General features: G+C 43.5%; 1 protein-coding gene across 1 annotated transcript; it reads left to right on the top strand.

Annotated features, from left to right (window-relative positions):
• Positions 1 to 16,052: 16,052 nt before the first annotated feature.
• Positions 16,053 to 16,781, top strand: LOC131233324 (small ribosomal subunit protein eS17-like). The gene has a single exon (XM_058229995.1). The coding sequence runs from the start codon at positions 16,154 to 16,156 to the stop codon at positions 16,580 to 16,582; it is 429 nt and encodes a 142-aa protein (XP_058085978.1). The 5' UTR covers positions 16,053 to 16,153; the 3' UTR covers positions 16,583 to 16,781.
• The last annotated feature ends 946 nt before the right edge of the window (positions 16,782 to 17,727 follow it).

Here is a 17,727-nt window from a genome sequence, read left to right as displayed (position 1 = left end):
CGGTGACCATGTGAGCTTCTGCAATCGGAAGGGGGTCATCTCCCAAAACGTAATGGCGGCGTGTTCATTTGATATGAATTTCATATACATATTGGCCGTTGGGAGGGTTCTGCGTCGGATGCACGGGTCCTACACAATGCATTGAGTCGATCAGATGACCCCTTGCTTGTCTCACATGGTATTGGTTATCTTTGAAAAGATTGCCAATCTATTTCATATGCTTGAATTATTTGGTTGTTCACCCAATGGAACTTTGATTCAAATGTGTAAGAAAATATTACGTTGTCGATGCCGGATATTCACATTCACCCAATTTTTTGGCTCCATACCGGGGTGTTCGATACCACTTAAAAGAGTATCGAACTGGGAGGGCACCTGCCAACATGAAGGAACTGTTTAATTACCGACATGCATAGTTGCGCAATGCAATTGAGCGTTGTTTTTGGTGTTATGAAAGACAGATTCTCCATCTTGAAGATCGTCATGCAGTATGATTTCCACACACAAGTTAAAATTGTAATAGCATGCTGTGTATTAAACAATTTCATACATACCGGTCCAGAATTTGACGAAGAGATGGAATACGCTGGAATATCTGTTGCTGACAGGGAGGGTAACCCAACGCCTCAAGATGTATCAACAAATGACGAACGACAATGGCTACTACGAGCATCTCAGCACGAAAAGGATGCTTCGATCCGCATGCGCGATGATATCGCAACCGGAATGTGGGCGGATGCGCAGCAAAATAGTAGGAATAGATAATTACTCGTTAAATGTTACAAATTCCGTGACTTGTTGTTATTTACATTTGGAAAACGTTGCGTAGTTGACAATGGAATTGGAATCTTCCAACTTCTGACTACGTAGATTCATTATATGGAGATACCAAATGATGATTTTGTTAATCGTGATTTCTAAATAGTTGTCATTCTTATAATTATGGTTGACAGTTGTAAATCATCATATGTACTTGATATTCAGGTGATATGGTAGACCGGGTGTTTGATGATCCATTGACACCAACACATTCACCGATTAAGATACCAGTGGTGCCTACACGATCTTCCCCATGCACGAAGACAGTGAAATCCCTGGTCGAGCCTACGTCCAGAGCCCCAAAAATAAAATGAACTCCCGACATGGATCAGGTTATGATCGATATATTTCTGTAACAAGTGGTATTGGGACACAAGGGTGATAATGGTTTCAAATGTGAGGCGTATCAAATTGCCGCAGAAGTCGTAACAAAGCATACCAATATAGTCATCAAGTGGCAGAATGTGTCGAATCGACTAAAGTATTACAAGAGGGAGTACACTGCAGTAAAGGATATGCTGGCGGCTAGCGGGTTTGGATGGGACAGTGAGCGAATGGTGGTTATGGCCCCCGATGAAGTCTGGGAGGAATATCTTAAGGTATGGTTTTCGAAATATACTGCTTTCACCATATGATGTGTTATTAACTCGCATATTGTACTTACAACTGCTGATTATACGGCTGTAGTCTCACCTGCGTGCGGAAAGACTGCTCGGGAAACGGATTGAGGGAATGGATGATCTTGCAATGACCGTTGGTTCGGACCAAGCAACGGGACGATATGTCCGTGGCAATAGGAGTATAGCTGCATCAGCATCATCATCTCGTCTTCAACAGGAACTTAATAATGCATGGAGAGAGGTGGATGATGATATGGACGATACAATTGACTTGTCAAATGATTATGGCACAGAGTCTACAGGGACCATCATATTCTCGCCTGACAATCCTTCGATAGGACAACACAGCTCACGTAGCACTCCGACTCACACAGCTGATACCAATGCTACTCAAAGTGGGAGCGTAGGAAAGAAACGATCGCGCTATCCTTGTCCCTGTGAAGTACTAGGGGCGTATCTGCAAACTGTCGCCGATTCAATGCTCAAATTTGGCCTCGGGAAGTCGGTGAATCGCACTTCCAAAGTACTTGATGTACTAGAAGAGGTCGAGGGCCTGACTAACTCGGAGTTTTTTGAGGTTGGTCAGCTCTTGAGCAAAGACAAGGAACTGGCGTCGTTCTTTGTGAGTCTGCGACCTGAGCGCCGTATTGACTGGTTGAAAAAAACTCTCCATGATCACTTTGGGGATCGAGGTGTTGAATCCATCTGAGGATTTAATATCTTTGGTTATGTTCCCCTGTTTGTTAGGTGTTGGCATGTAATAACTTTGATTTACTTGATTTGGTATTTGGATTTTTTGTTTTTGAGTATTTATTTTTCTGGATTGACAAACATGGTGGTATATCCGTAGTATATACAAATATGACTTGTGCTGGTGCGACAACTTTTCTGTAGTTAACATCATTTATATGCTTTCACATGAATTATGATTGGTAAGTTTATTTTCTTAAGACAGATAAGACCATACAATCCGCTATCTTGGAAGGGTACGTACTGACAACGGTATAGCTTTTTCGTTTCCTAGTCTTTTTGTACTTTACGATGCTACTAGATAGGACAATACTGATGTAAACTTCGATTGCGAATTTATATTCCAAGACATTGTCTAGTGCCAATTACGTCCATGTTACTGCAAATGGGAAATGAGAAGTATTACGTCATCTTGGTGGGACGTAGGCCTGGAATATACATGTGTTGGGATGACGTGAGGTTGGAGGTGGAAGGATATAGTGGAGCGATACACCGAGCATTCAGGAACTGGAAAGAGGTAGTTGCATTCTGGGACGGTAACTCCAGTAAGGCATGCCCATCATTGAGACCTCGCACGGATTCTCATGCGGTTCAGTTTGCTACATTTTCTGATGATCATCACATCCACCATTCTTTGTCATCATCCATCCGACAGACGGTACAGGCGGCACAGGCGATACCGGATATGGTTTCTAGGGCCATGTCAACTGACGATCTTCCCCCATCAGACAGAGAGATATTTTGTGCCTTTCTAATTGGTCTTTGTGTCCTTTTTCTTGTTTTCCTTGTTATTTTCAAATTCTAGCCTAACACGGATGACTGTATGTATCTGTAATATGTCACTTGTTTCTTTTCCTCTCATTTCCCCGTACAACCTATGTTTCGACATGTCGTTGCACTTTTCATGTATTCATATATCTCTATTTTCGCATGTCATACATCTGTTGGGATCTATATGTATCACACCACTGTCACGTGATGTGGTCCATGCGGATACACGGTAATGTTCAATGTTGATAGTGATATTCATTGAATAAACTAGGTATTAAAGGCACTGATAAGTCTATATCTTAATATGGTGTAGTCCACCTGAGATAAATCGCGCCTTCAATTTTTGGGACAACGGTGTAAGGTGATATGTCAAAGTGGATGGACGGCATGGATGAAACATTTACATCGATGAGTGGCGCAGAGAGCACAGATAACCAGCCACGTCATAGGCTGCAGCTTCTGTAATGCCATGCAATCCGTCCATTGATGTGAATGGGACGCGGATTGGCTACCCCCGGGACCAGCCAATGGCTGCTGGTCGGTGACCTGTGGGCCCCAACATAACTTATGTGTTTCATCCATGCCGACCATCTATTTTTATAGATGATTTTGTGGTATGAGACCAAAAATGATGTATATATCATATTCAGTTGGAGCACATTACACGAAACAATGTCAAATGAGCATCGACCAATTAAAAATGTTTTGGGGCCTTTCGTGTTTTGGATGAAGCTGATAATTTATTTATTTTTTTCCATTCATCTGTCAGTGTATGACATACTTAACACATTGGATGTCAAATAAACAGTACAGTGGGCCATAGGATGATTTCCATGGTGGATATCTAATCGCTATTGTTTTCATTTGGCGTGGTCCACCGGAGGTATATATCCCCCTCAATTTTTGTGTCAGGCCGTTAAATGATCTTTAAAAATGGATGAGTGGAATGGATGAACCACATACATATGGTGGGCCCCACATATCACCGACCACCAGACATGGGTCGGTCCCACATATCACCGACCACCAGACACAGGGTTGGTTGCAGGCCATCCGACTGTCCAAGTACGCACTATGCTTTTGTAATCCAATCTCGTCCGCCTGTCCAAACATGGCAAAGATGGGCCGATGGATATGTAATCCAATCTCGTCCGCCCGTCCAAACATGACAGAGATATGCCGATGGATATAGCAATCCAGTGGGATTTCATGTAATCCACTGTCATACTCACCCCTGACATTGGAAGGCGTGCAATTCACCCTAATACAACCCACTCCCACCTAATCTGCGCGTCCAAACAGGCCCTAACAATTTAAATTATGTCCATTTGCAACCGAGCCCAATCATGTCCAACCCTACAAACAAAGGACCAATCACCTAAATAAGGAAATATTCGGCTCAAGAATATTAGACAAGTCAGCTGCGGTGGGAATGTACGGTTGGCAGCATTTTAATGGTGGAGACTGGTTGATGCATCTTATTGTATCCCAACAACATTTTCTTGAAAATAAGGAAACAAATACCAACTGCCACCATTACCCTACCTTGAAACCTGGACCGTCCATTGGAATCTTACTTGGCCATTGATATGAAACCCTTTGCTTGCGAACCATGTTTTAGGTATATGTCGCTATCTGATCTTGATTTTTATTTACAAATTGGCTGACTCCTATGCTAGTTTTGCACCATTTAAAAAATGGTAGGGACTCTTCAGCCGTACAAATGACATATGTACATCCAGGCCCCCAACTCACTAATTGACGGCTAGGATTTCTTGGTCAGTGTGAAACATGAAGCTCTAAACTCCACGATTGCATTGTATCAAAATCTCTTTAGAGTAATCAAAACTCCAGGTTGGCTTGCAAATGGATGGTTAAGGAAAAATACACAGCAACCGTCCACATTAGCATGGACGCACAATGACCGTCCACATTGATCATGGTCCATCCATGGTGGGGGCTTCACCAAGCAATGGTGTGGATTATTGAACCGACGGCCCCACTTCAAAAAACTAAAAAGCAGAGGATGGTGTGCATGTCCTATGGGTCGAGGATCATCAATTCCACTTAACATGCAGGGGGCATGTGTAACACTGTTTGAAAGCCAGAAAATAAAGTGGATAGTTGGCATGCGGTCATGATGTGGCGAGATTTAAATAGTGGACCGCATGTTATGAGAATAGACCAAAAGGCCTTTAAAAAAGAAAAAAGCCCGGACCCAATCACTGACAGAGTACGGGATTAACAATCAAATCTCACCATATCAACCTTCTATAGGCTGAGTATCTACTGGGCCCAAAACTTTAAAAAGACTGGTACGGTAGAGCCATATGCTGTCGGAGATACGTTGCGTATCTATAGCTGAAAACTTTAAAGAAAGGACCGAGCTATTTCTTACAGAATATACGGCCCCACCAATGACATCTTGCCACATCACACCACGTGGTACAGGCCTGATCACATGATTCACGTCCTTTCAACTCACGGCATGTGAGTTGTGACCTCTTGTAACCGGCCGCTCGCCTGGAGCCACGAACGGCATTTCTGTGGGCGGGTGAGGCATGATTTATTTGTTTATCCACGGACGCGGATTGCGTCCTACCCCGCCCGTCTCCAGCTATGAACGGGCAGTTCTGAGCGCTGGCCCACCGTGATTTATCTGTTTATCTACGCCATTCATCCTTTCTCTCTTATCATTTTAAGGAATCTGGACAAAAATGAGGTAGATCCAACGCTCAAGTAGACCACACCAAACAATAAGCTCGGCTGTATTAAGAATGAAATGCAAGTTGCATTAAATGAAAGAGTCACCTGTGGTGTGGTCCACTTGATCGTTGGATCTACTTTAATTTTGTCCTCATGCCTTAAATTGATCTGAGAAAAGAGAAAACATATACATCACAGTGGACCCGACCACAGAACTGAACGTTCTTGGCCAGAGACGAGCAGGGTAGGACGCAATCTGCGTCCTTTATTCACACAATTCATCACTTCTCTGTCTCATTTTAATACATGTTCATAAAAATGAGGCAGATCTGATGCTCAAGTGGACCACACCACACAGGTGACTCTTGCATTTAATGCTTTCTTCAATTAATGCAATCAAGCTTATTATTTGGTGTGATCTAGTTTAGCATTGAATCTGCTTCATTTTTATGAACATACCTTAAAATGATCTAAGAGAAGGAATAGATGGTATGGATAAACAAATAAATCAATTTTGCCCTGCCACATAACTACCCGTTCGTGGTTAGGGACGGGCTGGGGTAGGACGCAATCCGTGTCCCAGCGCCTTCATTGATCTCCTGATCCACAAGGTGCGTGGACGCTGACTGTGGGGCCATTTTAAATTATGTGATTTCATTCACGCTGGCAATCCATATTGAAAACTAATTTATAGCATGATCCAGAAAATGAATCGGATTCAAACCTCAGATGAACCACAGTACATGAAACAGTAGTAATTGACCATTAAAAACTTCTTGTAGGTCACAAAAGCTTTAGATCAAGACTATATTTGTGTGGTATCTTTATATATGTCTTTGTGACCTTATCAACAGGTTGGATGTCAAAATAACATTCAGTTGGACCCTATAAAGTTTTTAATGATGGGGATTCAATCAAGACTGTTACCTCAGATGTGGTTGACCTAAGATTTGGGCATGTTTCATTTTTGGTATCATGCCCTAAAATGAGCTTTCAAAATGGTTGGACAATGTGGATTTTAAGTCACATACATCACCATGAGCCCCACAGTCAGGGGTCGAATCCACCCAAGCCAACATGAGTGAAACCAAACCATGGACCATCTTAGAAATAGGAATGGCACCATTTACTAAACAGTTAAAATGGAAATAGAAAAAACGATGGTTAAGATTGTTTGTAGGAGTGGCAACTGGGGGTCATTGAGTCTAGTCCGGCTTTGCAGGGGTTGGACGTGGGCCTGGCATATATGGTCTGATCAATTTTTTAGCCGACCTTGGGCTCAGGTAATTTAGATCTTGTGTTCATGTGTTTTACTCTACATATGTCTGTACTAATCATCAGTTGGGCAGCACATTCATCTTGAATGTAGACAGTTTCATTTTTCTCTGTCTATTTCTTTAGGCATGTGTGGCCCACCTTCTAAAATAGGATTTGATCAATTTTGAGGTGGGACAGAGCCTGGCCCAACAATTTCTTTTCAAGCTCTAGTCTTTGGTCCTTTAGAGTTGGGCCTAAGGACCTAGCTTGGCCCAGCCAAAACCTGGTCAATTGCCACACCGAATTGTTGGTTTGGTGTAGGCCATCTGCACATAGGACCCACTCAAATGGATGGTTGACGACTGATTTGCATTGATAACTAAATTATAATATTTTCTAGTTCAATTATTCTATTTCTACTATGCTATAAACTAATACAATCTAATTTCTAGTTCCATTGGTTACAATCTTTTCTGTTAAACAATTCAGGTAATAAGATCGTAAGACTGCCTGCTTTACCTGTTTGGTTGCCTTCCAAATCTTTAAATAAATAAAAATTTAAAAAAAATCTGGGGATTTTGGATCACTGTATGTCACACATGTTTTACCCAAATACATTACAAAACATGATCTTTGTGGAGCCCACTGTATTGTATGTGTCAAATTCCACACGAGTTGTCGAATGTGCCAGGTTTTGTCGAGTGGAAGTAGAGTGTCACACCTGATGGAGGGTGTGCTGTCACACATTTTTTTTTTTTTTCACACACGCACACGTACCCCACACATTCACGCCTTAGTGGAATTTCACCACCTACGGGTACTCAGAACCCTTGACTAGGTGTTGAAACTCCTGAGAGCCTACCAAAGCAAGAGTAGAGACCCGCATGTCAGACATAAGGCATGCTGGGCCACAACATAAGGCAAAAACCACAAAGGTAGGGTATAGGACTTCAGTTACAATCTCAAGTGTAAAATAAGCTGAGAAAAATTGGATACTCTGGTTGAATGTGATGGCTAATATGCTGGTAGTTATAAATTACATCGTGGCATATAAGTAATCAGATTTAAACAGTTCAAATTATTTATCTTAGTTTATATTAGTTATGAACAAAAAAATGTGCATATTTCATTATTTGACTATTAATTGATGGATATCATAGAATTATTAAATTAAAGTAACCATTATATTTTGTATCTTCATCTAGATTAGGAATCCTCCCCAACACATGTTGTAGAAAGAGCATGCAACATTCAAATTTAATGGGCCAATTGTCATACATGTGTGACATCTACTTCATCCATCAATCGACATACACAATATTAAGGTCGATTAAAATATCAGTCTAATCTAGAACTTTGAATTGCTTGTATGACAAGTGGAAAATTTTCAGCAATTTCAAAGTGCCTATTATAATCCATCACACTGTTTAGAGTATCTCCAGGCTGGTTCGTTCATCACGTGAACCCACAAGACAAAAAGGGTGGGTACCTTAAGAAAAAGGTCTAAGTTCCCAATGTTCTGCTTTCATTTAGAAGACTGGCCCACCTGATGAATGAACCATCCTAATTTTTGCAGATGTTTGTCTTCTTGGAGGGAGCATGTTACTTACCACCCACTGTAGTTGAGGCACAGGTCAAGGTTGGAGTAATAAATTAGGACGGACCCATTTACTAAATGGGCGAAAAAGTTAGCCCTGAAACCAACCTGAGATCCATTACCTGTGGCCTAACCTGAACCACTTAAACTTCATCAAGCCCAAGCCCCACACAAGCCAAACCAATTGGCTTAGATGGCCACATTTGATTAGGGCTGTACAGGTTGGGTTCGGGCTGGTGAAGCTCTGCGAGGCCTAACCTACAAAGTAGAGCCCAGGCCTGAGTCAGGCTGGGTTTGTGATGGGCCAAACCCAAAACAGGACCATGCTCTGATTATTGTGCATGGTCTGGGTCTAGCCCGAGCTGGGACCTGGCCATCTGGAATCGATGTCCCTCTTCTTAGGGGTAAGTCTACCATTGTATAAGATTCCGACCTCTTTCGTGCATGATATTGGATCCTGGAATCTTATAAGGAGGATTTTTCATCGTACTTTTATCTCGTAATAAGCATAACCACAAGTTTACCCAAATCACAAAGGCAACATCATCATTACATATCCACTAATATAAACATTTGAATACAGTGCAGAAAGGAAAATACATATAGCAAAATCAAAGCTCCAGAAGACCACTGCACACTCCATGCTCAATGCTACTGCAACCTAACACCACCTGCACGCATCTATCATGCATAAGCGTATAGAAAGATTAGAGGGTGGTGTAAGTGTGTGCACAAGATAAGTATCAAGTATATCATAGAGCCCATAAATCATACATAATTAGAATAAGCGAAAATACTGACAAGATCATGAATCATACGATATCAGAGTAAGCGAAAATATACTAGTAAGTCCGTGAGTGCTATCAGTCGTACCAAGGCTATGCGATGCAAAACATAATAAGATAATAACAGATGTTAGGGATGCAATGCAATATACAAATCCTGACGAGCCACAAATACCATCAACCTCATCTAGGCCATATAAATGCAAAAACATAGTAATCCAAAATACTAAATACTGTGGATGCAATGTGATATGCGGTGCGAATGAAATGACCATGCTGGAATGTGAAGTCGGGATGATAGTACGAAGTATCGCAAGCTACGAGGTTCACCACAAGGGACTTCTATCCAAACCACCCATACCTAATTTTGGATAATCCGACTCAATGTGGTAAACTCCCGATCTCGGGTTAGTCGCGTGCCCAACCAAAATCTTGGTCATGCGAAGGTACACGTAATAAATAGTTACGCACCACCACCGAGTGGATAGTAAATAAATGAATAAATGGATTTGTAATTCCCGCTCAATAGGTCCACATATCGACGGTTGCTCTCTGGGAAATCACCGGTCTATTACAATCCACTCCGACTGCCTCCTCCCTAGCTGCACAGCCCAGTGAGTGAAAGAGACATCACTATCCGCCTGCCAATATCGGGCCCAGCTCGTAGATAGCGGACCTATTTATGAGCTGGTCATACTCAGCCTCGCTTATAGCCTCCTCACTGGGGCGGATAAGGCCACACCGCCTTCCAACTGACCACGACACAGTGGGACACATGATCTCATGATATATACAACGACGCTCATATTCTACTCGGTCTAGACATTGGAGCATCTCCTAGTACCAAGGAGGTTCTGAGATTTTTACCCAAGGACATCCTACGTGCCCACAGTGCTAGAACCAAGCATTTTCGGTGTCCCATCTGGCCATCCACGATGTGTCTGTGGAGGCCATGGCCCTGATGTCGCTAGGGCGTACAATGATCAAGTCACATATATGTGAGATGCATGAGTCACACTATCTAGTCATGCAGCAATCCTGCGCATACGGCGCGATAATGTGGGCACTCCGTCTCATAAGGAGTCCCGTAAATAGTCTGCCCAATGGCGTATGCTATGATCAAACATTCCTCATATCAGGCATACATATGATGCATATGGGCATGAATCATGGAGTTATACTAAGCATTTTATATGGTGATGAACTATCCTCACAACGAAGATGGGCCTTGATGGCCTACACACAACAAGTATGGGCCTATCAATGGGCCCTAGGGAGAGTTATAATGCGGACATTTAACCAACATTATTCTTACAATGTGGACGTCAAACCAACATTGCTCCCAAGGCATGACCCGCCATAAATATCATTACATAACCTATGGTGGGATTACAAAATGAAATAGATCTTGTATACATCCCATTGGGCCTCGACCCATGGGCCTTAGAATACACCAAAATGGGCCTCATCATATGGTCCTCATACCCATCACGGTGGGCCTCAACAACAGGCCTCATACACATCACGGTAGGCCTCAATGGGCCCCAAATACATCACAATGGGTCTCAACCCATGGGCCCCAAATACATCACAGTGGGCCTCAACCCATGGGCCCCAAATACATCACAGTGGGCCTCAATAACGGGCCTTGAGTACATCACAATGGGCCTTAACCCATGGGCCCCAAATACATCACAATGTGCCTCATCAAAAGTACGACATAGATATTCAATACGTACATCATGGCGTGTCCCACTGCACGTCCTGATGGGCAGTGCTGATGCACAATGCATACATTAAGGTGGACCACACCCCAAAAGAATCAGATGGACGACATGGTTGAAACACATTCATCATGGTGCGCCCAACATGTTGGTGGACGGCATGTATTAAACATATACACAATAGGGGGCCCCACCGTCCGAGGGCAAATGGACGGTATATAGATTACATACATCACGGTGGGCCCCATCCCACACGTGCCACACATGTAGGGTGGGCCCCACACGTCCATAAATGGACGGGCGACAAGGATGAAATACATATATTGTAGTGGTTGTACACTACCCGTCCAGTTGGACGTTGTGGACATAAAGTATATACAGCAAGGCGGGTCCCACCCACACATGTCACACGTGTGGGGTGGGCCCACGAGCTACAGATGGATGGACGGTTTGAGTACAACACATACCTGATCATGATTGGCCCACAGAACTTACTGACGTTAACTACAACAGCTATGTTGCTGCGTGGTCCACCTAGATGGACTTCATGAATAAAACACATACAGCAAGGCGGGTCCCACCCACACATGTCACACGTGTGGGGTGGGCCCACGAGCTACAGATGGATGGTGCAGATATAATACATACCTTATTGATGGGCCCCACCGTTCATCCAAAACCCATAAATCTTGCTAGTATACCACGTACACGTGGTAGGTCCCACGTGAAATTTAGATCTATTCCATACTCCCTCTAATGCCATGAGAAATAAAATAAAATAAAATAAAATGAAAACATCACTGAGATGTTTGGACGGCGTGAATACAACATCTAGCTCATGGTGGAGTCCACATGGACGGCTTGGATCACCGGGCTCCACCTGCTAACGTTAGTACAACAGCTATATTAGCTGCTGTAAACATACTCCAACCAATCCGATTCCAAATCAGGTGGGTCCCACATGGGGTCCACCGTAATATTTATATGCCGTCCAACCTGTTGATAAGGTCACGCTAACCTGGATGGGAGTAAAAACAGATTTCATATTGACCCAAAACTTCTATAACCCAAAAAGGGTCTTAATGGCAAACGTCAATCACCACTATTTCCTTCCGTGTGGGCCACCTGAGAGCCATATATGGCTGATTTTCAAAGGGTCCACTTCCATAAGGGGCCCTGACAAAATGCATGGTGTAGATGCTCTACACACATCATGGTGGGGCCCACGGTTAGGACCCAACGTCCCAGCCTTTTTCCACGCCAACGCAGCACCTGTTGTAGCATCAGCAACGCATGCTGCTTCTTTGTTATATTTTTTTAATAAAAAAAACTAGTTATTTTATGGTTTTCGTACACAGGGCCCCGCATCAGGTGAATCTAGCCCAACCACTAGATTCCAAGACTTAAGACCGATCAAACAAGCCCAATATGCAATGTGTTTTGGCAGAAAAAAACATCATGGTGGATTTTAATGGTAAAAACCATTGTTTTCAACACTATGGCCCGCCAGAATATCAGATTGACTCCATTTTTCAGCTCAACGCCTAAAATGAGCTAGGGAATGAGATGGACGGCGTGGATTAAACTTATACATTAAGGTGGGGGCGACCCACTCCAAGACTTGAACCAAGCCAATATTTTTGGTTTCCATTTCATGTCCAGCATCTCTGGACGCTGGACGGCTTTGCCATAGCACATGCATTTAAGGTGGGCCTTGCTCAGGTGGGCCACCAAATGATGATTGGTGTGGATATAACACTTATAAAGTGGGCCCCACCTATAAGTGACTTGGATAAAATACATGCCATATGGTGGGGTCCATCCGGGTGGGCCACAGGCCATTTCATCACATTAAAGAGAGAGAGAGAGAGAGAGAGAGAGAGAGAGAGACACACACGTGTGATGGAGGGACCTCGACATTATGGGCCCTCCTTAGCAATCAATCATACATCAAATGGGTCCCATAACACATGGGCCCATCAAATCAAAGATCAACGGTGGAGATTCCTTCTCCACCAAAATGGAAGGTCTAGATGATCCTATTCATGCAAGGAGAATAAACATCATGATGGGGTCCATGGAGAATGGCCCCATCATGGAATGATCATGAGGATCAAGGTGGGCCATTGGCCACACCTAAGGTCAAAGTGAGATCTATACCATCAATCGGTAGGCCTCACTTGGCCCTTCATCAAAACATGAAAAATCTAGCCTAATAAGCACCCATCGTTCGATCTTCTCGGTCCGTTGGAACGCCGATCTCCTTGTGTTCCTCTTTGATGGTGGAAGATGAGAAATTGATGGTTAGGATGAAGGTTTTTGGGATGGGAAGGTGGCCACCAAAATCACTTTTCTCTCCATGAGAAGCTTGGACGTGAGCTCATTTTGGTGCTTGGGAAAATGTGTTGTAGAAAATAGAGAGAGAGGGGGTTGTTATAAAAGGAGTGATGGTTGATGGATGTGATGTGATGGTGTACTTGACTAGCATGGGTGTGTAAGGGAGTGGGTGAGAAAGAGTTGACTTTGGGGTTGCTTGACTTGAGGAGAAAGAAAGCATTGATTGATTGATTAATTTGAGTGATTGATTGATTGATGGGACATGTTCTCTTGGAATTGCAAACGCACGGCGTTTTCTTCGAATTGAACGCCGGCCCGCATCTCTCTGCTAGGGCATCGGATCGGTATGTAAGACACGACGTTGGAATCGCGGCGACGGTGCAGTCGCAATGGTACAAATCTCGAATTAAGCCGACTCAAATCTACAGGATATGACTTAGGGTTGTGCACAAACATTGATCATAGGTCGCAGGTTGCCTGAATGCTCTGATTATTGTGCATGGTCTGGGTCTAGCCCGAGCTGGGACCTGGCCATCTGGAATCGATGTCCCTCTTCTTAGGGGTAAGTCTACCATTGTATAAGATTCCGACCTCTTTCGTGCATGATATTGGCAAATGCGCTTGAAACCTTAAACAAGCCAGGCTAGGTTAGAGTGGGCTAATGGTCTCTTAGATACAGCCAAACTCAGTCCAATTAATGAACAGGATTAAATTTGAGGCCTGGTCTAGGCCTCAGGCCTACCATTTCAGCCTGAGCCCATCCTAAAACGGTCCAAGCCTGAAAGCCTCTGGGCAGCCAATCCGATTGGAAGGTGGATTAGGTGCGACCCAAATCCACCAAGTGGGTGCGGCCATGACCGTGGGCTCACCTTGATGTATGTGTAGTATATGCATGCCATCCATCCCGTTTTGCTAGCTCATTTTAAGGTTTGGTGCTAAAAAATGAAGCAGATCAAATGGACCACACCACCCCAAACTGTGGTTTTTAAATGCCCACTATTAAAAGCTTCCTAAGCCCACCGTAATGTTTACTTGCCATCTAACCTGTTGATAAGGTCACAAAGGCCTGAATAAAAAGAAAACACAAATAAGCACTGGGTCTAAATTCCCCAATAAATTTTTAACGGTAGGAATTCAATTCCTACTATGTTGTCCACTTGAGATTTGTATCTTCTGCATTTTTGGTACCGCGTCGTAAGATCAGCTGGCAAAACTGATGGCGCAGTTATACAAACATGCATCAAGGTAGGCCCTATAGTCAGGCTGCACCCACCTACCCACCCTGATATATGGGTTTTATCGACAAATGTCGGTCTAAGTTTGCGGTATCATTTCAGGGCATGAGCTCAAAAATGAGTTTTATCCGTCACACCACACAGGAAATAGTAGAGATAATGATGCCCACCGTTGAAGCCTTGCTGGGCCCCACCACAATGTTCATTTCCTATCCAACCTTATCATAAGGTCACATAAACCTAGACAAAGGGAAAAGATAAATATCAGCTTGATCTAAAACTTTTGTGACCCTGCGAAATTTTCAAAGGCAGAATCCTCCGTTGTATGGTCCACTTGAAACTTGGATATGCCTATTTTTTTGTTTTTTTACCTTTAAATAATATTAAAAATGGATAACCGGTGTGGATAAACCTATACACCACGTTGGCCCCAGCCTGTGCTAGATTGGGACAGGCGTGGTGGTACCCAGGACTGTGGGGCCACATACGTCCATGACAAAGCCAATCGGTTCATCTGACAGGAGTCTAAAATTCGGGCAGATCCGAAGCTAGGGTGGGCTACAACAAATGTAACGGTGAAAACAAAAATTTCACTGTTGAAACTTTCCTGAAGCCGATCACGATGTTTATATCCAAACCGTTCATGGGGCTATCATCACTCGGATAGATTGTGTTCACAAATATAATCCTGATACAAAACTTCTGTCAAACCCAGGTGTTTATATGAGTTTTAGATCTCCTGGATTTTTAGATTCCTGTTCTACTGTAGTTTTGCAGAACAGATGCAGTGAATTTGTCACGGACCTCTCTCTACCGGGAGTCACAGGCATGCGATGCAAGGTGGGGTCCACGGTAATGTTTATGAGAAATCCAATCTGTCCATCTATTTTTCGAGATCATTTTATCCGTTCGGCTAAAAATGAGGAGGATACAAAACTCATGTGGGCATATAAGATGAAACAGTGGGAAAGAAATGCTTACCGTTGAAAAGTTCCTAGGTTCCACCTTCATGTTTATATGCCATCGAAACCGTTTATATGGTCATTTTCACTTAGTTGAAGTGAAAACACAAAAAACTTTGACCGATACAAAACTTTGTGGCTATATAAACGTTTACGGTGGTCAGTAAATCTCCACTATTTCCTCTCGTGTGTCACATTTGAGTATGCGATCCACCTTATTTTTGGTCTCATGTCCTAAAATGATCTAGAAAAACGGATGGACAGGTTGGATTTCTCTTTGCCCTACCCAGAATCCTTGCGGAGGAAGTTCATGGCTTTAGCAGGAAATCCGCTCCCCGGCAACGCAGCAGTTCGGGCCACGTGACCCACGCCATTGGCCGTAACAGGTCATATATCCCCGGCAACACGTACCAGGTTGGCACGTGCGATGCGTGTAGAGAAGGGTACGTCGTACGCGTAGGAATAGAAAACCTCGTTTTAAAAACCCTGACTCCTGCCTTTCCACGCCCCAACCCAAAAACCCTAATCCCATCGTCTCTCTTTTCTAATTCCTCCCACCGCCGTGCTGCGAGACCACCGAAACCAGCAAGATGGGGCGCGTTCGCACCAAAACCGTGAAGAAATCATCCCGCGTGGTCATCGAACGATACTACTCCCGCATGACACTGGACTTCCACACCAACAAGAAGATCTTGGAAGAGGTGGCCATTATCCCATCCAAGCGCCTCCGCAACAAGATCGCAGGCTTCTCAACGCACCTGATGAAGCGGATCCAGCGTGGCCCAGTCCGCGGCATCTCACTCAAGCTCCAGGAGGAAGAGCGCGAGCGACGGATGGATTTCGTCCCCGACGAATCGGCCATCAAAACCGACGTCATCGAGGTCGACAAGGAGACGATCGACATGCTCGCCGCGCTCGGCATGGCTGATCTCCCCGGCGTAGTCAAGCAGGCCGATCCCCTGCCGATGGCCGGCCCACCTTACTCGAGGCCCATCGGCGGTGACCGTAGGAGGACTTAGATGCGCAGAGAGAGTAATTTCGCTTCTTTTTTTTATTTTATTTTTATTTTTAGTTGAATTGTGTTTCTTCCAGCATCGGATAGTTTTGGATTCTTGACATTTTGATGCTGTGTCTGCGGTTGGATTTTGAATTCTAGCATTTTGATTCTGTTGGTTTGATATTGAATTGGAAATTGAGAAATGTTATTGTGGCCGTCTATCTATGCTTGTTTCTGAGAATGGATTTTGATTCGGAATGTTGATCCAATCGGCCACTGTATATATGGGCTGTAGTTCAGATATCATAACGATTGGGCAGCTCATCACAGACCGCGTTTTGGGACACGGCGCATCCACATGATGGCCCAACAAATTGACTGCCTCAATTACTGTACACAAGCAGTATGTGTTAAATAGATGTGTTGGTCCACACACGCCAATGTAGCATAGTAGCTTTCCTCATCGGAAGATTATTCATGAATTGGTGAATTAATTCTAAGAAGTTACATCCTAAAATTCACTGCAAGAATTAGTTAGTTTTGAGTCTTTTGCTTGTGATAGTATTTGATAGATTGCAGCACATGTAGATACGGTAGCGGATAATAAGGAAAGTCATGGAATTTTTGTTGAGTCGGGATCATGTGAGCCCGAATAGATATTTGAGTTGTGGGCACAATTTTGCTCGAGTTGGCTCTTGAAGTGTTATACTTGTGGGTTTGGATGTTTGGAGTTTTGATAAGGAGAATTAGCTTAGATTCCAATAGTCTATAGAGTTTGGTGTAATTGGTTCAAATATGGACACATTCGTATGACACTTATGGATGAATTAGATTTCCATTTGTTGTTGCTAGGGCATTACTAAAAGGTTGCATTGACTCATATCGTAATGGTCATTAAGGTGATTGCAAGGTATCCCATATTGGTTACGGTGGCTGTAACGGCCACCGCCATTACCGATACGGGAATCGGCCGTAACGGCCAATACGGGGACGTAATGACCTTTATGACCATTGTAATGGTTGAAAATTTTCTTTTGTTCGAAAAAAATCCGAAAAAATATGTAAAAAATTCAAAATAATGTAAATATTCCAAATATGTATTCATTTTTTGTTTTGAACATGTTTATGGTAGTGTAACAGTCCACTCGTTGGTGAGAGTGTTGTATC

This window comes from Magnolia sinica, chromosome 18, assembly GCF_029962835.1.
Source record: "Magnolia sinica isolate HGM2019 chromosome 18, MsV1, whole genome shotgun sequence".
NCBI classification, from domain to species: domain Eukaryota; kingdom Viridiplantae; phylum Streptophyta; class Magnoliopsida; order Magnoliales; family Magnoliaceae; genus Magnolia; species Magnolia sinica.
Note: the sequence above shows the minus strand (reverse complement) of the source record. Positions and strands in the feature narration are given on the sequence as shown.